We start from the raw sequence: 26,780 nt of genomic DNA, 5'->3' as shown, positions 1-26,780 counted from the left end.
AACACAGAATTATTCGCACTAGGAGACTACACCATCGTCGATGAGTGAGACTCTGTAAACACTGTCTTATGGCAAAGATTTCAGATACGAGACCTGGGAAAATTGTTAGACTTTACTCAGAATCATGAATAATTTCCATTTAAGTAGATCAAACAATAATGACTCTTTTATTTAATGAATTCAAGTTTTAAAATAAAACTAGGTAAACTTTATTTTTATGAGTCTAGGGCGTTAACCAATGCAAAAGCTTAAAGGTCAAATTCCTCTGTATAATCAAGGGCAGTGAGAAGGGGGTGGACAATTAAGCACAGACAACACCCTTATTCAGCCTTTGGAAAGTAAAGCCATCACTTTAAGAACACTTCTTTGGGGTGGGGGAGACAGGTCTCACAGTTAAGCGCGCTTGAGCACAAAGATTTCAGTTAGGATCCCCAGCACTTCCATAAATACAAAACCAAAAAACCAGGACATAAAAGATGTTCCTGTAACTCAGGATTGAGGGAGGTAGACAAGAGGAGCCTGGTAGACTGCTGGCAGCCAGCAGAGTTTAGTGAGACCTGTCTCAAGGTGATAAGGCAGGGAATGATAGAGAAGACTCCAATGTCTTCCTCTGGCCTCTATACACACCTGCATGGGCACCTGCACCTGCACCCTTATGTGTGTATAACACAGCCACACTCAAAAAGAACATTTCTTTAAGAAAGAAATACATTCTATACAAAATCAATATGATAATGATTCATTCCCTTTATAGCAGCTATACTACAGTCCCAAGTTATTTCCTGAAGAGCTAAAATAAATAAAAGTTCATGGGTAGATGTGGTGGTATACAACTTTAACCCTAGTACCCAGGAGACAGAGATTGGTAGATCTCTGTGAGTTCAAGGCTGGCCTGATTTATATGGTGAGTTCCAGGCCAGTCAGAACTATCTAGTGAGACCATCTCAAAACTAAAATAAAAAAATTAAACAGAATTTTTGTTTTGATTTGTTTTTTTGAAACAGGGTTTCACTGTGTAGCCCTGGCTGCCCTGGAACTCACTCTGTAGACCAGGCTAGCCTCGAACTCAGAGCCTCTGCCACCTAGTGCTGGGATTCAAGGCGTGCACCACCACTACTGGCTCAATCGGACTTTTAATAAAATGTTTGGTTATATAAGCAATTAACACAAAATTATGAAAACACTAAAAATTGTAAAGAAAATAGACTCACTATTCTTCATAGAAGGAAACCTCTACAAGTTGTTCTTAAGTTTTTCTTCTAAGTCTAACAACAGCACAGCCATATTAGCAAAACAATTTAAAATACCAGAACCATGCCAAGTGCTTCCCTGGAGACCTGCTTCAGCACCTCCTGAGCTAAGCAGCTAATGCTGACAGCTTTCAACTGAGTAGGACAGGGCCTACAGCAAACACTTTAGTGATCTACGTAGGAATTACACAAATATTTTTTTTTTTTTTTTTTTTTTTTTTTTTTGGTTTTTCGAGACAGGGTTTCTTTGTGGTTTTGGAGCCTATCCTGGAATTATCTCTGTAGACCAGGCTGGTCTCGAACTCACAGAGATCCTCCTGCCTCTGCCTCCCGAGTGCTGGGATTAAAGGCGTTACACAAATATCTTAAGACTAAAAGTTTATATTGGAAAGAAAAGAAATATTCAAATAAAGGGCAGGAAGGAAGTATAATTTAATTGGTTTGAAGGCAACAAAACATTAGGTGTGATTTAATATACTCTGTTACAATTAGACAGCCAAAAGCCAAAGCAAAAAGTCTGCTCACAGGCTTTCATTCTAAAACAACAAACATTTATTTATTACACACTTATTTTTAATCATTTATTCACTGGGCAATTATCTGTTAAGCATCTAGTAAGTGTCAGACTATAGGCCAGTTATCAACAAGACAGACAGTGGTGATATCCATCCCTAAGAGCTTTGGCATGCACTCATCACCCAAGAAGTCCTTTGACTAACGGGAGACAATTCTCTTTCCTGCCTGCTATTTTTCACAATTCAAGGTTGTTAAATGCAGCTAGGCATGACGTCAGCAAATATGTACTATATCAAAGCAGTAGGACGCAAAAGCATTTCGTTTTAGTTGTAACATAAGAAGCAGAGCTGGAATGGTTCAGTCTATCAGAACCAAGAGCTCAGTGACTGACTGCTTCATTCCCTACACTGAGTCAGTAAGGACTGGAAGAAGCAACTTCCAAGGGCACAGCAAAAGTCAGAGACAAGTCTAGAAGAAGACAACTCTTCAAATAGCACCTTAGTTATGATGCTAATTAATCTCATCTTTACTAAGAATCATCTCAGCCGGGCGGTGGTGGCGCACACCTTTAATCCCAGCACTCGGGAGGCAGAGACAGGTGGATCTCTGTGAGTTTGAGGCCAACTTAATCTACAAGAGCCAGTTCCAGGACAGCCTCCAAAGCTACAGAGAAACCCTGTCTCGAACCCTCCCCAAAACAAACAAACAAACCAAAAACCAAAAAAAGAATCATCTGAGGTGACTAAAACAGCTCAGCTGGGGAGAACACTAGATTGAAGATACACCTTATCATTTGAAGTCAACCTGGCCATTATTTCTAACCCAGTAATACAGAGTTACAGTGACCAGAGATTGGAGATTAACTCAAGATCTCACTATGAAAGACAATAACCTGCCACCTCTTAGGTAAGATAAAGATTAACAGGAAATAGAGGGGTAATAGAAAGATAATAGAAGGAAATTTCAAAAAAGTTACCTGTGTTAATGACTTTAGGGATAGGATCAATTTCTTCATCTATAACAAAAGGTTCTGGCCTGGGGAAGACTTGCACATCAGCCGTTAGGTGGCCACACTTGAGAACAGCATGGAAAGGCGTGTACGCCAGATCTATCAGCTTTCTAGAATATGTTATAGGAACAGTGATATGACACATACAAGAAATCCTTAAAGATTCAAATTCTGTTATTTTTCCCATTGATTCTAAGACTAAACTTGAGTATTTGTGACAGAGGATACAAGCCGACATTGTGGTGAGATTTCAGTTCAGAAAGACCCATGTTCTTTAACCTTTGAAACTGCTGAGCCAATTGTAAGTCAGTTCTGCAGGCATTACAGACATAGTCACACCTAACTGAAAACAGAGTAAGCTTTTAAACTACTACTTCCAATCACTTTATCTGAGAAAAACTAAATCACACAATCAGCAATAATAAAACAGATATCCTTCCTGGCTATCACTTTATGATCTGGATTAAATATAAAGGTAAAAAAGCTTTACACATATACTCACCCAAACATAGATTGTACATTTTTCAAACACAGGGGGCCATCAATAGTAAAAATTTGCCCTTCACCATTGTTTAAGTCTATAAGTCGTTCAAGGCATTCCAAGGAGTCAGTGCTCTGAAGCTGCAAAGCAAAAGCAATGACCTCTTTAGTGTGGCACAAAGTACCAATTACTCAGTACACCAAGCTAACACCATCATGACACCTGCAGGAAACGACTGAGATGATTTTAACAGAAATAACAAAGAAATAACTATGATTTGACTCAAAGCTACGAAAGATTAAAGTAATAAAGACACGATATGAGTAGCACCACTTCAGACGGAATCAGACATTCCAGGAAGCCTGGCTGGCCTCTCCGCAGGAAGGTGTTTCTAACATGGTTTGGTAAAACCATCATCTACAGTTTTCCTTTCTCTGCTTTTGAGACAGGGGTTCACTATGTAGCCCTGGCTAGCCTAGAACCTGCTATGAATACTGGGCTGGCTTCAAACTCAGAGATCCATTTGCCTTTCATCTATATTTTACAATAGAAAAAAACTGAAGTGGAGAAAAGTTAAGTACTTTTCTCAAATGGCAAAACTAGGAAGTCTAGCATTTAATAAAACATGTCTGACAATAACATTATTTTACCCCCTAAAATTAAAAGCACAAAAACTCTTTCAATATTTCTTCTGGGATGGATATAAGAATTCCTGGATAAGAGACATAATTAACACCCCTCAAACAAAATAAAACAAAACAAAAAACCACCTGGCTCTTCCACAATCCACCAGTAAGAAGAAAGACAACCACAGCTATGTTCCCAAGCTGGGTACCTCTGAATGTCAATGAGCATTTGAGATGCAGTCTTTTAAATTATGACCGGCCTCGGGTGAAACCAGTGGAGACAATGTTACGGTGCATATAATGCAGCATTGGCAATCAAATGTACCAACAAAGAGAGCTAGTCTAAAATTTAATCAAACTAACAAGAGCTGAGGAAAAGTCTTACCTCCTCTAGGTTGGCCATGCACATGACATACAACTTAGATGGGAAAGGGAAGGGGAGTGGGAATCTGTTGCTCTCGCTCCTTTGATTCTGAGTAGCTAGGGAATGTCGCAGTGACCCTCTGCCAATGCCAAGACAGCCATCAGTCACCAGAACAACCTGTTTGTAAAGACAGGAGGCTTGTACGTTAAATGCTGTATTTATTATTCTCTACTCTTGCTAGAAAGAAGCAAGGGGAGGATCTGTGGGGTGACAGGAAGATCCTATGTTTCATACATATATAAAGCGTCTTATTCTTTGAGAAGTTCAGATACATAAATGTATTTTGACCATATCCACTTCCCCACTCTCCTTCTCCATTTCTCCCCAGGCTACTCCCAAAACATGATCTCAATTTTACTTCTTCCTTCTCTTTTCTGTATTTTTAAAAAATCACCTGTTGAACACAATTAGTGCTACCTTTATTCATACGAGTGTGGGGCCACCCCTGGAACAGAACAACCTACAAGGGGCCACACCTTCAAGGACAAATTACTTTCCTTCCTTTTGTAGTCACCAACCGCCAATATCTCCTCAGCTACAAATGGGGCTCGTGAGCCCTTCCTAATATACAAAGGAATTTTTACTAGCTTCATCTTGTCAGGTAACCACAGCTGCTGTGAACTCATGAGTGGGATGGCATGTCACAGCACTCCTCCCTATCTTCCTGCTCTCCCATTCTCTCTTCAGCCTCTTCCCCAAGGTTTCCTGAACCTGGGGTGGGAGGGAGATAGGGAACATATCTTTATTAAAGTGGTGTTTACATAGGTATATGCATCTGGGAGTCAATGAACCGTGTATTTAAAATGCGTACACTATTTCATTTAATTGTTATTTTTGTTTTGTTTTTTTAAAGACAGGGCCTCACTTTTTAGCTATGGCTGACTTAGAATTCACTATGTAGATCAGGCTGCCCTCTAACTCACAGAGATCTGCCTACCTCTGGCTTCTGTGTGCTGGGAATAAAGGTGTGCACCACCACATCCAACTCTAGTTATTTTTTGAATCTACCTTTGAACATTTAAAGGAAAAAAGCAATCATAGCCAATTTTTACTTAATAGATAAGGAATCAGGACTTAAGGCATTGGTCTAAGAAATGGTAAGACACAGTGATATGGGTTCCTCAAATTTGAATTGTGCTACTTCATTTTAAAGATGACAGATCCTATTCTTGGTCAGCTGAAAAGACAAGTACTTTTAAAATGCATCTGGCACTGTCACTTGTCCTCACTAAGTGTAAAAATATCTGTCAGGCCATTTTGGCAGCTACAAGACTTTAAAAAAAAACACACGTTTAACTTGTAATTTGAAAAGGTCAATAAAATAGATCTGAAAATGGTATCTGAAAAGCCATTTTCTCTTTTCCACTGCTTCAGGGTGATAGTAAAGCCCTAGTGGACTTCCTAAACATCCCAAGAAAAGACTAATTGAGTTCTCTTTAGCCTAGTGGGTGGCTGCACCTCATGGACACCAACACTGGCACTGACTTCACCATAAAATACAGAACAGAGGTTCCCTGGGTGGAGATCATCTTTTGGGAAGGTAGTCAATTGACTATGGGGCAATTTCTTCTTCCAGGAACCAACAATTTATAAATAGTGTGATTTACTTCTTATACTAGCTTTTATAGATGCTGGTGTGTGTGTGTGTGAGTGGAGGTCAGAGGGCATCTTTATGGACTCAGCCCTTTCCTTTCATCTCACATGGGTTCTGTGGATTGAACTCAGGTGCCAGGCTTTTGAAGCGTGAGCACCTCACCCACTGAGCCATCTCACCAACTGCAGACGTGTTTTATGACAGATTACATGTAATGCCCAAGTGAAACACTACTCAGATAACGAAGGTACAATCTGGCTGTTCAAAGTGTTAGCCAAAAAAAAAAAAAAACCCACATTTAAATAAATTTCATATTAACTGGTTGTAAAATCACCAGTAATTATCATTTCTAATATAGTACTTTGGATTTTATACATTTAGCAAGTCTAAATGGATTTAGGCGTTCTGACACAGTTCATCTCCAATTCAGGTTCTTCTTTCTCCCTTAAAAAACAAACAAAACAAAATCTAAACAAAAGATGAAAAGGTGATGTCTGATGTCTGCATGTTACAAAGGTCTAGCCCTTAAAATCAGTCCTGACCCCTCTCATCACAGAAGAGCAAATGAAACCAGTACCTGCTGTTCAGAAGATACTGACAAAAAACCTTCATTTATTCAGTTTATTATTAGAAAAATCAGATATTCATTTGAATATTTCAGGCACGCACATGGTACACAGACATATATGCAGGCAAGGAAAATGATGCCTATAAAGTTATGTACTGCTTTCCTGAAAAGAATTAATCAAAAGACATTTGCTGTCTTCTTAAAGGTTTGTTTTTTTATGTGTACGTCCTACATGTATATACATGCGCCACAGGTGTGCCTGATGCCAGAGGAAGACAAAAGAGGGCATCCACCCATCAGCTCTCCTGGAGTGGGGTTACAGACAGTTGTGAGTTACACTGTGGGTGTTGGAAGTCACACCGAGGTCCTCTGCACAAACACCGAGTGTTTCTAACTGTACCACCTCGCCAGCCCCATTTGTTGTTTTCATTAACAAATGTTTACTAAAGTGATTTGACTTAACTATCTAAAGTAACACAGGGTCTTTATGAGCTCAAGAATTTAAACAGTGTGGTTTTCACTCTAGTAAAAAAGTTTTTTTAAATTTTTTTCCAAAATTTGACTTGAGATATAATTTTCATGCAGCAAAACTGAGTGGTTTTAGTATACAGTTCTGACCACCGCATTTAATTATGTAAGCATTCCTACAATCTAGAGAATAGGTTTGTAACATGCCCTACATCCTCTTCCACGTCTTTCCAATCAACCTCAGCCTCCTATGTCTCTATGTCTTCTCAATTAACCTCTAGCCTTTCTTCACTGCCAAGCAACTTCAATCTTAAAACTACTGTTGCTGGGGTTTTAAAATTTTTTTATTTTATGTGTATGAGTGTTTTGCCTGTATGTATATCTGTACATTGTGTGTGTACCTGATACCCAAGGAAGGCAGAAGAAGGCATCAGATCCCCCGAGACTGGCATACAGACAGTTAGGAACTGCCATGTCGGTGCTGGGAATCAAATCCAGGTCCTCTGTAAGAACAGCCAGTGCTCTAATCACAGAGTCACACCTCCCCACTTTAATTTTCTTTGAATAGGTGTTTGTGTGTATGTCTGTACACCATGTGCATGACTCATGGCCTTGGATACCCTGGGACTGTGGTCACAGAGAGTTATGAGCAGCCATGTGGGAGCTGGGAATTGAACCCAGGTCCTCTGGAAGAGCAGTCAGTACTCTTAACTGCTGCTGAGCCACTCTCCAGCCCCCTTGTGTTGTTTTTGTAAGACAGGGTCTCACTTCATAGCACAGGCTAGTCTTGAATTGGCAATCTCCCAGTCTTGTCTCCTAAGCACTGGAATTATAAGTGTATGATATGTGCCTGGCTTTACACATTTATTGTGAATTAGAAAATAAAATACTAATTATGCCATTGATAGTACTGAGGAAACTGACCCTCTAATAGAAAGTCCTACATCATATACTGGGGCAAACGGGCCCAGAGGCCATAATCTAACCACTGTCTAGTTTTGTAGATAAAGCAACATAGCCATCCTCATTCACTTCTTATGCTATGGATCTATCATACTATAACTACAGAGCTCAGTGAGCGGGACAGAACTCTGCAGAGCCTAAACACAGAAAAACTGTCATAATTTTCCTGTTAGCAGTATTTGTTTTCTCCTTTTAAATAAAGTATCAGGTTACACCAGACATCTGATTAATTCTCTTTCCTGTCGCTACTCTGCTTTGTTTTGATGCTAATAGGGAACCACTGTAGGTTTCACAAAAGGATACTTCTCTACTTCACTTCCATACAATTTAGAGTCGAGACAGAAGTTTGCTGAATAAATACTACACTGAAGGAATAAAGAAAGACCAGACTACACTGATGTTTACAATTCTACCACTCAAAACTACAATTACCCTTTCCAGGGAGCACAGTTCTTATACTCCACTGGGAGCCCTTTGTCTCTTCTACAAATGGTGCTACTTTGTAGTAAGCCGATTTGCTTTGCTTTCCTTGAGGCATCATTTTGCTGCTTCATGAGCACATTAGCACGATGTGGACTAGATTAGCTGATGAATTAGGGTGGTTCAGAGCCTTTCCAAATACCAATGGTGTAAGATGCAGTTTCTAGAATGATGAAGCTGTGTCATCTGCTGATGGAATAAGCTAAAGAAAATCAAAGCACTCAGCAGTTGACACTTTTAACTTAGGGTGATAAGAAAGAATTGATCATTACCTGGCAAGGAATCGCTCCACCCCATTCTTGCTGGACAATATTGCAAACGCCAACTAATGCAGACTCCAAGCAGGTTTTGTCATAATCATCCATGTTACTCAGTGCTTCCTTGTAGAATAAAAACACAAGTGCTTACTGTTCTTTATTGTTTGTTATCAGAAAACACAGATTGTTCAAAGCATACATGCTACACAGGGTACACCAAGTCTCTGAGAGCCACAAAGCACAGGTTCTTTAGAGAAAAACAATGAGACAGATTTTTCTCAACTATAAAGGATATTTAAATTGGCTTTCTTTATTCTCTCCTCTTATTAGGTGAGCGTGGGCAGTTCCAAGCCTTTGTCTAAGTGGACTTGAAGGAAAATGAAAATACTGAAATTAAGAACTAAAATACATTACAAAAATGAAAATTACAACTGTATCCAACCTTAACCACATGTCTTTTTCTTTTTCTTTCTTTCTTTCTTTTTTTTTCAAGACAGAGTTTCTCTGTGTAGCCCTGACTATCCTGAAACTCATTCTGTAGATCAGACCGGCCCCAAACTCAGAGATCCATTTGCCTCTCTGTCTTCTGTGCTGGGATTAGAGGCATGCACCACGACTGCCCAGCTATTACACCTTAAACACCATTTCCAGCATTTATATACATTTGACCATCTTGCCACTGCCTCTTTTAAACAGGGAAACCGAGGTACAGAATGATGAAGTAACTTTCTCATGATAAGAAGTGACGGCGCCTACATCTGAATCCCAGCAGACTGACTTCAGGGTTCCAGATCTTAATTAAGGCTTCTCAGTGCCATATACAGCAATTCTCCAAATATCAGAACCCTGAGGGCTGGAGAGATGGCTCAGAGGTTAAGAGCACTGACTGCTCCTCCAGAGGTCCTGAGTTCAATTCCCAGCAACCACATGGTGGCTCACAGCCATCTATAATGAGATCTGGTGCCCTCTTCTAGCCTGCTGGCATACATGGAAGGAATGTTGTATACATAATAAATAAATAAATCTAAAAAAAAAATTTAAAAAAGAACCCTGAATATCAGACTCCTTAAGCTTAATCGCTTGTGAGAAAAATAGTAAAAGCCAGGCAGGGTGGTGCATGTCTGTAATGCAAGTACTCAAGAGGCTAAGGAAGATTGAGAACTGGAGGTCTGCTTGGGTTATACAAAAACCTTGTCTTAAATCCCCTCAAAGTGAACTAGTACATTTAGAAGAAAAAATAAAATGGGAGCTAAAAAAAGGACCACCTTGAACTGGGTGGTGGTGGCACACGGTTTTAATCCCAGCACTCAGGGGGCAGAGGCAGGAGGATTTCTGTGAGTTCGAGGCCAGTGTGGTCTACAGGAGCTAGTTCCAGGATAGGCACCAAAGCTACACAGAGAAACCCTGTCCTGAAAAATGAAAAAAAAAAAAAAAAATAGAGAGAACCTTAACAAAAATATTTTCCTTACATATATATTTAAAATACTTAATTTGTGTGTATGTCTGTATATATTATACACGTGTACCATATACATGCAAGAGCAATAAGTGCTCTTAACTGCTGAGTCATTTCTCCTGCTCCCTTTCCACATATGTGTGTGTGTGTGTGTGTGTAGATAGATAGATAGACAGACAGACAGATAGTATTTATGCATACAGTGTTCTGCCTACATGTATCCCTCCCTGCAGGCCAAAATAGGGTACCAGATTTCATTACAGATGGTTATGAGTCACCATGTGGTTGCTGGGAATTGAACTCAGGACCTCTAGAAGAGCAGCCAGTGCTCTTAACCTCTGAGCTATCCCTCCAGCCCCCATAAATATATTTTTAATTCAGTCTAAATTGACCCTTGCTTTCTAACTTGCTTAACTATCACTTAAACTATTCAGTTTAATTCCACAAATTCAAGGGGGCAAGGTACTATGTTAAGCACTCCTGGAAATACCAATGATTTAAAGCTGTCAGAAAGTAAATTCTTTGGCATACTGCAGAAAAGCCTTGAAGATAATAGCTACTGGCCAAGGTTTAAAAAGTGTATCTTGGGCCTGGCAGCGATGGGTGGCGCATGCCTTTAATCCCAGCACTTGGGAGGCAAAGACAGGCGGATCTCTCTGAGTTCAAGGCCAGCCTGGTCTACAGAGTTCCACAACAGCCAAGGCTGCATAGAGATATACTGTCCTGAAAAACAAAACAGAACAAACAAAAAAAATCAAAGCTATCTGTCAGAGAGAAAAGTAATTTTGAATTTCTGTAATAATGATTTTTTTAAAAAATATTTTTATGGTTTATTTAACTTTATTTTATGTGCATTGGTGTGAACGTGTCAGATCCCAGATCCCCTGCAACTGGATCTTCAGACAGTTGTGAGCTGCTATGTGGGTGCTGGGAATTGAACCCGGGTCCTCTAGAAGAGCAGTCAGTGCTCTTAACCACTGAGCCATATCTCCAGCCCCTGTAATGATTTTTAAAAAGCAAGGATGACCACTTTTCAGTTCCTTAGGTTTTATGAGAAGGCAGAAATGATGTTAGACATAAAGATGCTAAATTCTAGCACACAGAGCACTATCTTCAGATTCCAAAACCCAAGAGAAGAAAATAAAGCACATTCTTTTTTTTTTTTTTTTTTTTTTTGGTTTTTCGAGACAGGGTTTCTCTGTGGTTTTGGAGCCTGTCCTGGAACTAGCTCTTGTAGACCAGGCTGGTCTCGAACTCACAGAGATCCGTCTGCCTCTGCCTCCCGAGTGCTGGGATTAAAGGCGTGCGCCACCACCGCCCGGCAATAAAGCACATTCTTATTTCATGGTTTTGCCAGCGGAAAGCTAGGACCATGTGAACCTCGTTTTCAGTTATAGATTGCATACCTAAATTCCAAGTCCTAAAGTCAGTCCACAATCAGAATACTGTTATCTCCCAGTAAATGTGGGCTCCGTCAAAATGTACCTACAATAATTGATTCCTGTGAGTACCTGCAGGGTGTTGTAATCTCTTGTGAAGGGGACCATCAGTTCCCAAAGTGATGAAAAAACCACTAGTGCTGTAAATTCAAGTTTGTAGTTTGTGGCCATGTGTTCAAATAGCATCGTCAAGCCATGGGCAGCCAGGTGCTTCCGCTGGTATTCCTCAGACCCCTCGACAGACACAGGTCGGGTCATGGAAAGGGACACATCCATTACCACCACAGTGGGCATGATGGAACAATTCTAGCACTCTCTCTCAGAACAGAGAGCCAGCTATAACTGGAGAAATGCTGTGGAAAAGAAAGAAGATCTTACATATCCTGGGAAGGAAAGTTTTTCAACACAATTTTAACCAGTTTCCTAGAAATATATGGGAGGTAAGCCCCACAGAATTAAGGGAGAAGGAGAACAGGAAGACTGGTTCACTGTGAGGGTCTCTCCTGGACACATCCACTAAGCAGGCATAATTCAAGGGCATTAAATGCAGAAGTGCATTACATAAACTCAGGTAGTCCCTGACTCCAAACTTTTCAGGTTCACACAACTTAATACAATAAACACTCCTACATCAATGCCTTAATTTACTGAAGAGCGCGTCTAGCCATCAAATGCAATCGACTGTTCTTTTGCTACTATCTTGATGAATACTGTAGCATTAGTACGAGGGATTAATTCCTCTGTGGCTTGGTGCCTTTGTTGTAGGAAAAGAAAAATTAAAAATCTCTATGAAAGTTAAAATTTCTTCACGTAACCTTATAAAAGAGTAAAAATATAGTAATGGAAGAAAGGAAGAGCTCTTTAAGATTATGAAAGAAGCTCAGTATGGAGAAAACGCTTCTGTTCTCAAGAACAAAGTTCCCAGACACACATTTCTGCTCAAGTGGATAGAGACTGCTGCCCCTTTATTAATCTGCAGATGCAATAAAATGTTAAAGAGCTAAAATAAATGACAGATTTAGAAAATATTTATGTATAAAGAATGAAGTTTTAAAAAAGCAGTTCATAATACATGTGTTTGTGCCTGCATGCATGTGTGTGTACACTGCATGTGAATTCATAAAAATTATACTGTAGGTCAGGCATGGTAGCATCAGCCCTGGCTTTAATCCAAGCACCTGAGAGGTAGATTTGTGAGTTCAAGGCCAGTTTGGATTATATAGTGAGTTCCAAGACAGCCAGGACTATATAGTAAGACTCTGTCTCAAAAAATAAAAATTCAAAATGACATTGTACGCCACAATTGTACATGACTGTAATTTGGGCTCTCCGGAGGTGAAGACAGGAGGATCAGAACTCCAAGGTCATTATTAGTTTCTAAGATGTTTGAGGCCAGTCTGAGTTATATGAAATCCTGTCTCAAAAGACTAAAATAAGAAAAATCACATTGCATATATTATACACAATTAGGGTAGACTCATCAGGTTCAAAATTTAGTTTTACTAACTTAACAATAGGCAGATTTCCTGTTAGGTATATGACCAACTATATATTCTAGAATTCCTCTTGTAAGTATAGGTTGTTGGAAATTGAGCACATACTGGGTCTTGGAAACAATGTTATATGTAAGGGTTAGGGATGCAGATCAAATAGGAGAAGCCTTTTTACCACAATGACCAGAGATACATCTCAAATATTGTAACATCTCGTGTATCCAATACCAATAAAGTTAACCCAGAGAAAAGAACTGCTTTTTCAGACTCTCCTAGACATCCAAATGTTAAGACAGTCTGAAAGAAAATTAAAAGAAAAACAAATTTATTTTTTATTTAGTATGTGTGTCTGTGTGAGTGCATGCAAAGTAGGAGCAGGTGCCCAGCAGACCAGAGGAGGGTGTTGGATCCCCTGGAGCTGGAGTTACAGGTGGTTGTGAGCTGCCTAATGTGGGTGCTAAGAGCTTAACTCAGGTCCTCCAGAAGTGCTCTTAACCCATGAGCCACTCCAGCCTCACATTTAAATATGTATCCCTCTCTCTGCCTCACTAAACAATGCATGGTAAACATACCCACCCTTAGGGAGATGGCATGTCCTCACCACCCAGCACCTTACTGCCCTGATTTGCTACATACTAGCATTTTTCTAAGTCCACCCTGCAGAACTCTGTTCTGAGGAGCAGCTCCAAGAAAAATGAGTTCAGAACTGTATTAGTGAGCTAAGGGCGAGGATCACAATAGGGTTTGCCTACTAATGCCTACTCAGAGCTACATCTGCTCAACAGATACCTGATCCTAACTAATGAACTACCCCAATCACAACATACACTTTTTATTCATTAGCAAAATAATACATTAAAAATTTTAACCCCGTGACCAGAGTTACACCTCCTTTCTTCTTATTTTAGCAGAGACACCCATGATTCCTGCACTTTGCTCAGTTATGGTTTATCCAGATCTTGTGGTCATATTTACGCATGAAGGCCTTTATGCTTTTGAAAAGTGGAAGGTCATGGAGAATACTGCCCTCACCTCTTAGAAGGGAAAACAGATAACTCATCAGGTACCAAAAGCACTTCTAGTCCACGAAATCTGCTGTCAGCACTGCAATGGGTGACCGTCTCTGAGGACACCTGAGAAGCTGGCTCTTTCTCTTGTCTGAGGCATGTGTGTCAGGTCCCAAGGGCAACGCCCTCTGCCGTGGCCAACTTGTGGCAATCCAACTTTGTACCCAGGTTGTAAGCACTGGGATAGAAGAAAGAATGGAACGTTCCTGAAGGCTGGTTCACTTGCGTAGTCTAAACCAGTGGATACCATCTTACAGTCAACGTTTCGGATAACTAAGGGTCTTCTTTCTCCTAATGATACACCCTTGCCACCCGACTGCTCTAAAAGTCATCAGCTATACTTATAGTTCTGCCCTGAAGGGGTCAATTAGCCCATCCACAGCAGCTGGAGTTTCAGGAGTCTCCCTCCCAAACGTGATTCCACTTCAGTTTCTAAGTGCACATTCGGTTTTCCTGTCACCCTGACTTGCCCTAAATAGACTCTGAGTTCTCAGATGATTAGTCTCTGAATGAATGGTCTGAAATACAGCATCCTTCATTTGGATTGCAACAGGAGAACAGACTGTTACCTCTATTTTTTTTGTTGTTGGGATTTTTTTGTTTTGTTTGGTTTTTTGAGACAGGTTTTCTGTAGTTTTAGAGCCAGTCCTGGAACTAGCTCTTGTAGACCAGGCTGGCCTCGAGCTCACAGAGCTTCACCTGCCTCTGCCTCCCGAGCGCTGGGATTAAAGGCGTGCGCCACCACTGCCCGGCGGAATTTTACCTTTAAAAAGAGCCCAAAACATTAGTTGGGGAAAGAGGAGATGGACCTCTCAGGGGCCAGAGACGGAAGTCTGTCAGGAGTAGGGAACACAGGAGGCCTGGCTCCGGCGCGAAATCCCGCTGTTTACCAGAGCCGCGCTGAAGACCCGGGCCACACGGAAGGGAGGCCGGGAGCAGGCCCGGGAGCCAGCGCCCAGAGACGGTCACCCCGCTTAGGCGGCAGCGAAGGCTCGTCGCCCGCCCGCTGCCGTTTCTCCTTCACCCCGTCTCCGGTAACCCCAACCAGCAACAAAACCCTCAGCCCACTGCTTCCCGGACTTACCCGGAGCGCATCTCCAGCGTCGGTCCGTCCGCTTAAACCTTCCGCCCGCGCGCCACAGCCAGAACTTAAGGGCCGCGCCACACAAGGGAACCTGGGAGTCTGCGGACAGCGCGGCCTGGGCGGGGCTTCCAGACCGCCGGAGCTGGGCTGTAGCTCGCTTGGGACGCTAAGGGGCGCATCTTCCCCGCCTCTGGGCCACGGAGTCCAATTTCTAATGAAGCTGAGTCTTGCTCAGTTCTCGACCTTCCCTCCTTCTCTTACCCCATTCTCTGTTTACTTTCCCCCCTCTGCCTCTACCTCGCGTTCTCTGTAGACCCCTCTTGGCCAGTCTCGGACTCTTTCTGTCATAGCTTTTTTTTCTTCAGAATTGTCAAGCACATCATCTGCACAACAGACAGAAAGCTCTTCCTACTCTTAAGAGCCGTAATTCCGAGTGGGTGGTGGCGCACACCTTTAATTCCAGCACTCGGGAGGCAGAGACAGGAGGATCTCTGTGAGTTCGAGACCAGCCAGCCTGGTCTACAGAGCTAGTTCCAGGACAGGCTCCCAAACTACAGAGAAACACTGTCTTGGAAAGCAAAAACAAACAAACCAACAAAAGTTGTAATTCCCGGCTGAGTGCTCAGACTAAGCACCTGGCTGGCCTGAGCCTATTTTGCGTTGAGGTCTTAGTCCCCCTCAGAACATACATAGCCCAGGTATTTCCCTACCCTGTCTTTGAGACTGGCGGAGGCGTGGCTCGGTTAGTTATTACTTCTGAGCGTCTAAGGTGTGCTGAGGGGTTTGCATTTCAGCTTTCTTGTAAGGTTTCGTGGGCCCCTGCCTGCTCCTCTGTCCCCCGGATGTCCCCAGCATAGTATGTGACTCAGGAAGATCCATAGGGGATTGAAGGTTGAGGTGGGCAAAAGGTGACTTGCTGGGGCCCAGGGAGTGCCAGTTGGTGGTAGGTAGTGGATGCTAGCAGGCCCCTGGGTAGTTCTGGTTCAAAGAGCAATGCTTCCCAACACCAGTGACAAGTGGGAACACAGAGCTCCCAGAAGGCCTTAGGCATAGGACCTTTTCTTTTCGCTTGTGGTTGCAAGTGGGCTAAGGGAGGAAAACTCTTAGAACTGACTTGTCACAACTTGTTCTGTGGGAGAGAGTGTGGGTCTAGTTGCTTGTTGTTCTTTCCTGCTTCCTCTCTTCTATTAGAGGTGGCAAAGCCACATCAGACTCTGGGAATATCTTCACCAGTGTCAAGGCACATGGCCTGCAGACTTAGCTCCCATTTGCGGAAAGAACACCTTTCCGCAACCTCGCTGGTCTCAACCTAAGACCGTGTTCTGTTCTCTAGGTAAGTAAGCTTGATTACCTAGCCCTATTTTTTCAATCTCCTTCTTTCAGGAGGGATCTGGCCAAGACTGTGCAGGCAGCGGAGTTATCTGTCTAGTTGCCCCAGTGTGTTGATGATTCAGCCATGGGTTGCTGTTCTAGGCCAGCTGAGATACATGGTCTTGTTTATTACCTTAAAGTCTAAACTTAAGTTTGTTCGTTTGCTCGTCGCTAATCATCTGATGGGTGGTAAGATTTTTGCCGACCTAGTTCTGTCGAACAACTGGCCTTTCAGAGACTTAGAAAAGATCAGTTTATTAAAATTGATGATAAAGACAGAACTATCGTCAGGTGGTGGTGGCACACACTTTTAATCCCAGCACTCTGGAGGAAGAGGAAGGGGACTCTATGAGTTCGAGGCCAGCCTGGTCTACAGAGTGAGTTCCAGGACAGGCTCCAAAGCTATAGAGAAACCCTGTCTCGAAAAACAAAAAGCAAGCAAACAAAACAGAACTATCAAGAGGAGACCGGGTAACTTAGGACAACCATTACATATTTTAGAGATTTTTTTTTCCTTTTTAGTGGAGAACCATTGAAAACCAGAAGGTTTTTCAGTGAATATAAAATCAGAGAACACTGGGGAAAGGGTCAGAGTGAGTCAAAGGAGACTTCCAAGCTTTAGCCGACTGATGTCTCTTTTTCCCGTCTGAAAGGCCCCCTTCTTTATATGCTCCCACACACACTTTGAAGGAAACCAGTAAGTAACATCCCCTTTGTGATTCTCATCCCTTTATTTCCTGATTTGAAACAGTAAACTTCTGTGACCCAGGCTTTGAAAGGTGCAGTGGTTGGGTCATGATGTGGTAAAATGAAAGTTAGTGTCAGATCTTGAGCTATTCTCAGGGACTAGGTTTTGGGGCTCACAGGGAGTTCTAGATACCCAGTTTTCTAGGTGTACTTGTTGAAAATGTAGCTTCCTGCACCCTGTGAACTGAACTGGAATTTCAGGGTTTGTTCACTAAGTTCCCAGGTTTTTCTTCTACAGAGAGAAGGGTAAGGTAACAGAAAAAGTGGGAAGAAAGGGAGGGGCTCATTTCCCCTTTCCATTCTTCCCTACTCTCTCGCACCTGTGCTAACCCTTTACCTTCCTTCCTGCTGCCTCCAACCTGGTCCCAACCCACTTTTAAGTCTTGTCCAAGCTCGACGCTTGCCCTCTGTCCAGTTTTTCGTCCCACTGCCTTCCCAAAGTGTAAGTCTAGTCTGAGCTATGGCGGCCCTTCTCAAAGAAACCTCTTCCAGAATTCTGGAGGCAGAGATGTTGCTCAGTTGGTAGAGCACTTGCTTAGTTTAGTATGCACAAAGTCCTGGGTTCGATGCCAGCCGTCCTGCATCAACAAGGCTCACTGGAACTTTCCTGCAATCCCAGCACTCAAGAACTGAAGGCCAGAGGGTCAGAAATTCAACTACATATGAACTTGTTAACTTCAAGGCCAGTCTGGTCTACACGAAACCTCATCTTTAAAAAAAAAAAAAATCCAGCATGGTGCTACATACACCTTCAATCTCAGCATGTGGGAGACGAGCACACAGATCTCTGGTTTCCAGGACAGTCTACTCTACATGTTGAGTTCAGGCTAGCCAGGAATACATAATGAGACTCCCCCCCTCCAAAAAAAAAGAAAAAGACAAGAACCACACAAAGATGGAGGAATAGCATAATAAATCCCTCTTCACTTAATTTCTACTCTTGATCTTCACTCATTTACATCTCAACCAACTCTTCCCAATATAATATTTTGGTAGAGATAACATAACATTTCGTCTAGAAAAATTTTGGTATCTATCTCTAAAACAAGGATTTTTTTTTTATCGTGTGTGATCATGTGTGTGTGTGTGCACGTGCGCGCTGTATGCATGTTCTTATGAGTGCATGTGGAACTGAGGCTCCAGGGTGATGTCAGGAATTTTCCTCAGTTGCTCTCCACATTATTCTACTTGAGGCATGGTCTCTCAGTCAAGTACAGGTCTCACCATTTGGCTAGTCTGCTAGGCAACTTGCTCAGGGTATCCCATTTTATTTTTTTTTTTACAAAAACAATCAACGTGTATTTATTTAATATACATTGTAAGGGCTTAAGCAGACTTAAGTTAAAAAGACAAATAAAACAAAAAATAACAGCACAGTGTAGAAATCAGAGGACAGACCATCTAAGAAAAAAGACAACACAAGGAGAAGCTGGACATCTTGTGTCAGGGCTCTTGACTGGAGACCTGCTTTGAATAGGTTTCTTGCAGGTACTTCTTAAATGCTGTGGGGTTTTTCCAGAGCTCAGTAGCGTGTGTATTCAATGGGCTATCGATGTTGGGTTCTCCTAGCAGGCTCTGGATAGACAGCAAGATGGTCCTGACATCATATAGCGCAGACCATTTATCCTTGAGGATGTCCAGGCAGATGTTGCCCTGGGTGTCTACGTTGGGGTGGTAGCAGGGCGTGAGGAACTTCACCGTGGGTGCGTTGTAAGGGTAGCCACTGGGGAACTCGAGTGAGAGTTTATACCTCAGGTCTTCATATACTGTGCCGGCTGCTCCATGGATGGTCCCTACCCATTTGAACAGGTTGTCTGATTCAGAGAAGGCGGAAATCCCTTTGTCACCAGACATCATGAGGGTTATCAGCTCCTGTTGTAGCCTCTTGTCCACCGGGCCCCGGGCGACACCCCCGCTGGGCTCGGCTCCCTTGCGAAGGGCGGCGGCGCTGGCGGCAGCTGGGTCGCGGTTTTGCGAGGCCATCCCGAGGACGCTGGCAGCGGAACAGGAGTGCGGAGACGAAAGAGCAACTCAGGGTATCCCATTTTGATTTTACAGAAGAAAGAAGAGGCTGCAGAGACCAGCAGAGGGCGTCAGATCCCCGGGTACTGGAGTTAAAGATGGCTGTGAGCTGCTATGTGGGTGTTCAGAACCAATTCTGTCTTCTGGAAGACCAGCCAGTATTCTTAACCATTGAGCCATCTCTCCAGATCCCCCGAATAAGAACTTAAAAAAAAAACATAATTATACTGCTACAATCAAATTTGAAATAACAATAAATCTCTAATATCCTTAAGTCAGCTTTCAAACATCCAGTAATCTCAAGCATTACACGTTTTTGTTGTTTTTTGAGACAGGGTTTCTCTGTGTAGCCCTAGCTATCCTGGAACTAGCACTTGTAGACCAGGCTGGCCTCAAACTCACAGAGATCCTCTTGCCTTTGTCTCCTGAGTGCTGGGATTAAAGGTGTGCACCACCATTGCCAAGCAACATTTTACTTTTTGTTTTTGTTTTGTTTTGTTTTGTTTCTTTGGATCATGATTAGTACCTAAACACTGAAATCTTTGTATGCATGATGCATGCACATGTGTGAGTGCATGCATGGGTGAAGGTTAGAGGTTGACATAGGATGACTTCCTCAGTTGCCCTCTGTGTAATTATTTTGAGATACTGTCACTCCAAAGTCTGGCTGACTAATGTGCCCCCAGAAGACATTTACCTGTTGCTGTCTCTCCGGTTCTGGAGTTATAGGTTTGTATTATCACATAATATTGTTTTAAATATTTATTTATTATGTATACAATATTCTGTCTGCATGTATGCCTGCAGGCCAGAAAAGGGCACCAGACCCCTCTACAGATGGTTGTGAGCCACCATGTGGTTGCTGGGAATTGAACTCAGGACCTTTGGAAGAGCAGGCAATGCTCTTAACCACTGAGCCATCTCTCCAGCCCCATCACATAATATTTTTATATTGTGGCGGGGGATCTAAATCTGGGTCCTCATGCTTGTGGAGCAAGCACTTCACAGCCAGATCTACCCAGCCCCCAAAACACTGAAACTGTTGCTCTGCCTCTGGAAACTCTAACTCTAGGTCTCCCCCTCTGTGTCTCTTCTCTTTTCACGAAGAAACTGTGGCCTCTTTCTTTTAATTGCCCTCAAATCCTCTTTCAGTCTTTTTCGGAGCATTTGAGAAAGCGACAAAGCTTCTCTCTATTCTAAAGTCACAGCAAGATTCACCAAACAAAGAAAAGCTTTCATATGTTTTCTATCCCAATGAACTTCTTTGCTTTGCAAACAGGAGCTTGCCTTATCCACCACTGGATGCTCTCCCTACCCCTGCCCCCCAGTCTCATGTGATGCTGGAAAGAAGACAGGCAGGAAGTAGAGGGATCTTTTGCGGGCAAAGTCAAAGGGAAAAGCAGGGAAAAATGGATGGGTACCACATTTCTGTAAGAAAAAGAACTGAATTTCTTTCCCTGGGACATTCTTTTTTGAAAAGTGTCTTAAAGTCTGCATTTTTAAAGACCCTTGTGATCTTGTCTCTTACCCACCTAGTCAGTCTGGCTACTCAGTCCTGTAAAACCTCGATAGCGTCTTTAAGAGAACAAGTACATAAAGCAAAATAAAAGACCGCATAGATGACTCGGTGGTTATAACCAGAGCACTGGTTACTCTTCCAGAGGACTTGGCTTCAATTCCCAGCACCCACATCAGGCAGCTCACAATCTCCTGTAAATTCAGCTCCAGGGAATTTGGATCCCTTCTGGCCTCCGTCAGCACCAGCCCACAGGTGACATACACTCACACATACACATGATTACAAACAAAAGAAGTCTTTAAAATTTTTTAAAGCAAAATAAACAAAACCCTTAAAGATTTCTTTTTTGTCAGCGATATTCTTTAATATGCAAACTTCTCAATCTTTTAGTCTTGTTTAACCAAGAGTATCTTTCATAGGTTTAATTTATTTAAAAAAATTCTATAAAAAGAAAGACAAAAACTCTGAGCATTCTGGAGTCTGTACATTTGCCCTTTTTTCTTGGTTCTTTAGAGAGCACGATGCTGCTCAGCGGGCTTTGCTCTTCCTCTTCTGTCTTGCTTGTTTTTCTGGGCGCTTATTTGCCCCTTTCTTCCCAGGCTTCCTGGGGCCCTTGCCATGAGCCACGTTGGCTAGGAAGCTGGAGACATCATCATAGCTCTCTTTCTTCTTTCCACCAAAACCAAACTTCTGGTTTTTATATTGTTGTTTGGCATTGGACCCTTTACTCATCTGCTGGCTCTTAGTTCTGGCTTTTGCACTGCATTCAGCAGACTTCTGATTCCCCTCAAGGAAACCCAGCTTCTCAGAGAAGCCTTTCAGGTATTTCTTGCTGGCATTCATCACATGTGCTTCCTCCACTGTCTCTTCTGGAGGACCTCAGTCTGCACCTTTTTCCCGTATTTCCTAAGCGCTCGAAGTTGTGTGGCCTTTTCAGATTTCTCCATAACAGCCTGTTTAGTCTGCAGCTACTGTTGAATCTTTTGCATCTGCTGATCTGACCTGGCCATTTCTGCAAAATAATTAATAATCGGTCGGTCATTTGGTGGGGACTTGGAGCTAATGAAGTCGGGGTGATACTGCCAGCACTGCAGCTTGGGCCCACTGTCATCTTCTGGATTGACACCTTTTTTCTGCTACTTGTTCTGGAGTGTTGGCTGAGTTTCACTGACTTCCGGCATTGGACCCAGGGTCAAGTCAAGCCTTTCAACCCACTCCAGATCCTGTTTGAATTCAGCCAAACACTGCTTCAGACCATTCTGCTCATTTACCGCCTTCTTCGGCCTCTCTAGCACAACACTGAGGCCTGGCTTCGGGAGTTCGTGGGAAAAAACGCATTCTGCAGTTCCTGGTCTGAGACCAGGGGTGACTCCGACTCCATCCGAGAGCCAAGGAGTGTCGTCTTGAGGCCTCCTACCCTGCGGGGTGCGCCTGATGTTCCACTGCCCTGAAGACACACCAGAGCCAGCAACGTCTCCACTCGCCTCTTGAAGATTTATTTTATGTGTACGAGTATTTAGCCTGCATGTGTGTAAACAGAGACTGCCTCTTCATTCCTGGCCACCCAGACCCAAATAATCACACAGAAACTATATTAATTACAAACTGCTTGGCCAATGGCTCAAGCATATTCCTAGCTAGCTCTTATATCTTAAATTAACCGACTTCTATTAATCTATGTATCAACACCAGGCTGTGGCCTACTGGTAAAGTTGTGGAGTCTTTCTCCTTTGGCAGCTACATGACGTTTGCCTGACTCCACCTTCTTTTTTCCTCTATCTCTGCTTGGACTTCCCACCTTGCTATATTCTGCCCTACCATAGGCCTGTAGATTAAGTTCAGTCTCTTAATACTTTTGAGTGGTTTGACACTGGGGCATTTCTCAGTGTGTCATTTGTCCTCTGGGCAGCCCCATCCTGGGCAATCTCCACTAACGCTGTCTGGAGCTGCTAGAACTCATTTCTATTGCCCAGGCCTAAAGGCATTTGAGATTTCAGCCCTTGCCGGATTGTGTCCACTCTCCCCAGGGTAATTAATTATACAGTTGGGATCTGTCTTAGTTGCTTTTCTATTGCTGTGAAGACACCATGACCAAGGCAATTTATAAAGGAGTTTATTGGGGGCTTATGGTTTCAGATGATTGGTTAGAGTTCATGATAATTATGGCAAGGAGCATGGCAACAGTCAGACAGGCAAGATGCTGGAGCAGTAGCTGAGCGCTTAGGTCCACAAGCGAGAGAGAGAGAGAGAGAGAGAGAGAGAGAGAGAGAGATATGTTTACTTCCATGAGACTAAGACAGAAGGAAGTAGAGGCATTTCCATCAAGTAGGATGTTGAGGACATGAGAGGAAGGAATCTCTTTCTGGGTTTTTTTTTTCTCCCCTGAATGCTCTGTGTCATGTAAGTAACACTTTAAGATAGAAGAAGTTCCAGCTGGGCGATGGTGGCGAACGCCTTTAATCCCAGCACTCGGGAGGCAGAGGCAGGCGGATCTCTGTGAGTTCGAGACCAGCCTGGTCTACAAGAGCTAGTTCCAGGACAGGCTCCAAAACCACAGAGAAACCCTGTCTCGAAAAACCAAAAAAAAAAAAAAAAAAAAAAAAAAGAAGTTTCAGCGGAAACAAAAACTCACTTCATCAATTAATTGTATTCTCTTCTCCGTCTCTGCGGGCCATAGGGAACTCCGAAGAGAGGAAAAGTGAATCTTCCGGAGGCCGCCTTCCTTCCCGAGGCACGGGCATCCAGTGTTACTGCAGGACACAGAGATCTGCCTGGCTCTTCCAGCAGCGGTGGTGCCACCTCAGGGTTTGGCAGAGGTAGCCGTTTCCCTTTCACACTTCTGGGCTACTTAGGGTGACATGGGACAGAGGTGAGGTGGGGAGGGATTACCTGCTATTTTGGATTACAGCAGAAGCTACTCATGGATGTGTAGAAAATGAGGAAAGTAGACAGTCAGCAAATACTAGGCAGAGTCAGCCGGAACATGGCTGCAGGCTCAGGACCTCACTGTTTTCCCCGAGTTCCACTGTGATCGGCTCTGAGTGGTGACCTAGAGGTGCAAGAGGCTCGGGGAGCCAACATGTTAGGTACCTCGTGATGTTCAGGCATGATCCCCCAAGGATTTCCTTTTGGCTTAATAAAATACATTCCGCTTGCAAAATGCTTTCAAGTTTGCAAAGTACTTTTGCTCCAGTCCCTCCGTTTCAACTCTGGTTTTCACACTCTCCCCCATAGGTAGGGTGTTAATGTCTCCACATGTCTCCACACTTAGATTATGGTTCGACTCACAAACTGGAGCCTGGTGCTGAAGTCTTCTGATCTCTTAAGCCCCAGGCACTTTCCCTTGGTTTCCTCAGAGGACTTTCTGCTTCTATCTATGTCTTTCCTCCCACCTAAGGATGGAAGCCCTAAATGGCTTCCAATTCCCATAGCTTAGTAAGAAATTTGAGACATTCCCTTACTGCCTCTTGCGGGTTGGGGGGTGGGGTCCCATGAAGAGTCTACTCTGTGTCCCTGGTAAAAGGTCTAACCCCTCAGGCTTCTTCTGAGGCACTGGGACCCAGAACTTGTTCAATGCCCCATAAGCTTCTTAGAGGAGCCTGGTATTAGCCAGGATTGGATATTCTTCCCCTGACATGCCCTTCATACTCGACCCTAGGGAGCTGGGGGTAGGAGAATGGGGTGTTCCCTATGGTCCAGCTTCACACCCACTCTTCGAGACCCTGGATTCTGACAAGTTTCCAGAACTTGGAAGGCGCAGATGTCGAAGTCTGAAGGTAAATGGTGTGCTTAGGAAGAGGGCAGCCGATGTGCTAGCTCAGCTCTCCTTCACATGCACGGGGGAAGGAGAGGGGCCTTCCAGACTTTCTGTAGGAAGTACATATGGGCTGGCTACATAGTGCTGAGTTCAAGGCAAGGGGCAGGGTGCTGGAGGGAGACAGGGAAAGGCCAGGGTAACCCAGGACAAAGGAGGAAGCTCTTTGGTGGTTCTGCTTTTATATTGTAGGCTGGCACCTTGGCACTTCCAGTTAGTGTTGTTTACAAAAATGCTGGGCGATACACTGCAGGTTCATGTCTGGGTCCCTTGGAGTGGTGTGAAGCTACGTGAATCACACCTCTTCTCCTCTCGGGGGGCTCACAGGGGGAGCTCTAGAGGACAGATCCTATGTGTTACTCAGACCACATCGAATGTATTGCTGCCTTTCACAAATCCAGGCATTTCCAGTAATTGTTGTCCAGTACAGTTGGACACAGGTTAGAGTTTTAATGGGTTTTTTCTGGGTTTGGGTCTCAGGCCCTTTATAAAATAAGGTTTCCATGAGGGTCTTTTCCCCTGCAGCCTCGTATAAAGCTCATAGACTTCGTGTGTTTGGTCTCTCAGAATTCCTGTAACCTCAATGTCATTACTATGTATATGGGCAATATTCTTACAATTAAATTAAATTTAAATGTGTTGGGATATAGTTCAGTTGGTAGAGTGCTTGCCTAACACACATGAAGCTCTGGCTCCATTCCCCCAAATCACACAAAGTTGACATGATGGCATAGGTCTATAGTCTCATGAGAGATGAAGGCAGAAGGAAAAGTTCAAGGTCATCTTTCCCTAAATATTGTGTTCAAAGCCAGTATGGGCTACATTAAACCCTGTCTCAAAAAATTACACTTAAATCAGCGGTGGTGGCACACATATTTAATCCCAGCACTTGGGAGGCAGAGGAAGGTGAATCTCTAGGAGTTCAAGGCCAGCCTGGTTTACAGATGGACTTCTCAGACAGCCAGAGCTACACAGAGAAACCCTACCTTGAAAAACAAAACAAAGTAAACAAACAAACAAAAATTATGTTTAAAATGTTACAGCATACACATGGTAAAAGACAAACTAGCTGAAAGTATAGTGAAAATTAACTCTCCCTTTGAACATGGTCCCATTTCCCTTCTGCAGATGTCCTTCCAGAACTCATATACATAGGACCTGACCATATCCACGTCACAGCTGAGACACCTAGGTCACTTACCCAGGATGACACGGCTGGCAGGCAGCAGAGTTGAGAGTCCTGGCCTTTGGCTCCGTTTCTCATTTTCCTTCTACCATCCCACATCGTTCTGCAAGAAGCCCCAAGACTTTTAAGCTTTGTCCTCTCTGGATGAGGCAGTAGAAGCATTTTAAGAGTCCCAAACAAGGGGTTGGAGAAATGGCTCAGCAGTTAGGAGTACTACTGACTGCTCTCCTAGAGGACCTGAGTTCAATTCCCAGCACCCACAGGGCAGCTCACAACTGTCTGTGACTCCAGTTCCAGGAGATCTAGCATCTTCACACAGACATACATGAAGGCAAAACACCAGTGCACATAGAATAAAAATAAGTAAATTAAAGAAAAGAGTCCCAAAAAACCTCAACCCCCAGCAGCAAATCCAGCAGCATGAGCGCACAGAGCTGTGCTTGACTTACTGTCCACGGTGACGCCATTCATTGCTTCCTCTTGCTATCTGTACATTAAAGTCATGCCTGCCTAGCTCCTTCTCGCCTTGGAGAAGCTGAGGTCTGTGGCCGGGGCCCCAGTTATGGATGTCTGAGTTTGGTTTGGCCATGAGGAGGTGCAGGGAGTGCAAGAAAGAGATGGGAGAACCCAAAAAGCCCACCTGAGCTCAGGCAGAAGCCTGGACGGCTGGCATGTCCCCAGGGTGAGAATACTTTCTCCTGAGAGCAGGCACTGCACCAGGAACGGAGGGCAGAGGTGGTTCGCTCCTGCAGAACGAGAGCTCCCACCACAAGGCTCTCTGTGGGATACTTTGTGTCCCTGGGACACTTTTCTAGGTGAGAGAGTTCTAGATCCCAGCAGAGGGCAAATAATTTCTCTTGTTCTCTAGGTTTGTGGATACCTCCTGGCTGGGTTTCATGGAGAAACTCTTTTCTGATTACCAGCACGGATCCCAGAGCAGCCTCTG

The 26,780-nt window shown here is 43.4% G+C and overlaps 2 protein-coding genes and 1 pseudogene across 4 annotated transcripts in view; all 3 read right to left on the bottom strand.

Annotated features, from left to right (window-relative positions):
• The window catches only part of Ints14 (integrator complex subunit 14), a 31,290-nt gene extending 16,062 nt beyond the window's left edge, over positions 1-15,228 (bottom strand). The window contains exons 1-6 of one of the 3 annotated variants that reach the window (XM_057766595.1): positions 15,176-15,228; positions 11,604-11,884; positions 8,652-8,759; positions 4,268-4,423; positions 3,278-3,396; positions 2,743-2,885 (exon numbers count right to left, since the gene is read on the bottom strand). In XM_057766595.1, coding sequence (XP_057622578.1) covers positions 2,743-2,885; positions 3,278-3,396; positions 4,268-4,423; positions 8,652-8,759; positions 11,604-11,825 — 748 coding nt within the window. In that variant the 5' untranslated portion in view covers positions 11,826-11,884; positions 15,176-15,228. Of the gene's footprint in view, positions 1-2,742; positions 2,886-3,277; positions 3,397-4,267; positions 4,424-8,651; positions 8,760-11,603; positions 11,885-14,854; positions 15,123-15,175 lie in introns of those variants that run through there. The other 2 variants (XM_057766594.1, XM_057766596.1) reach the window with 2 other exon arrangements.
• Positions 15,229-18,686: 3,458 nt separating this feature from the next.
• Positions 18,687-19,300, bottom strand: LOC130873719 (ubiquitin-conjugating enzyme E2 C-like). The gene has a single exon (XM_057768627.1). It carries the CDS (start codon positions 19,274-19,276, stop codon positions 18,737-18,739), a length of 540 nt encoding a protein of 179 aa, XP_057624610.1. The 5' UTR covers positions 19,277-19,300; the 3' UTR covers positions 18,687-18,736.
• A 2,062-nt stretch (positions 19,301-21,362) lies between these two features.
• On the bottom strand, positions 21,363-26,423 carry LOC130873527 (probable rRNA-processing protein EBP2; annotated as a pseudogene).
• Positions 26,424-26,780: the final 357 nt, after the last annotated feature.

Source organism: Chionomys nivalis, chromosome 4 (assembly GCF_950005125.1).
Source record: "Chionomys nivalis chromosome 4, mChiNiv1.1, whole genome shotgun sequence".
Taxonomy (NCBI): Eukaryota; Metazoa; Chordata; class Mammalia; order Rodentia; family Cricetidae; genus Chionomys; species Chionomys nivalis.
Note: the sequence above shows the minus strand (reverse complement) of the source record. Positions and strands in the feature narration are given on the sequence as shown.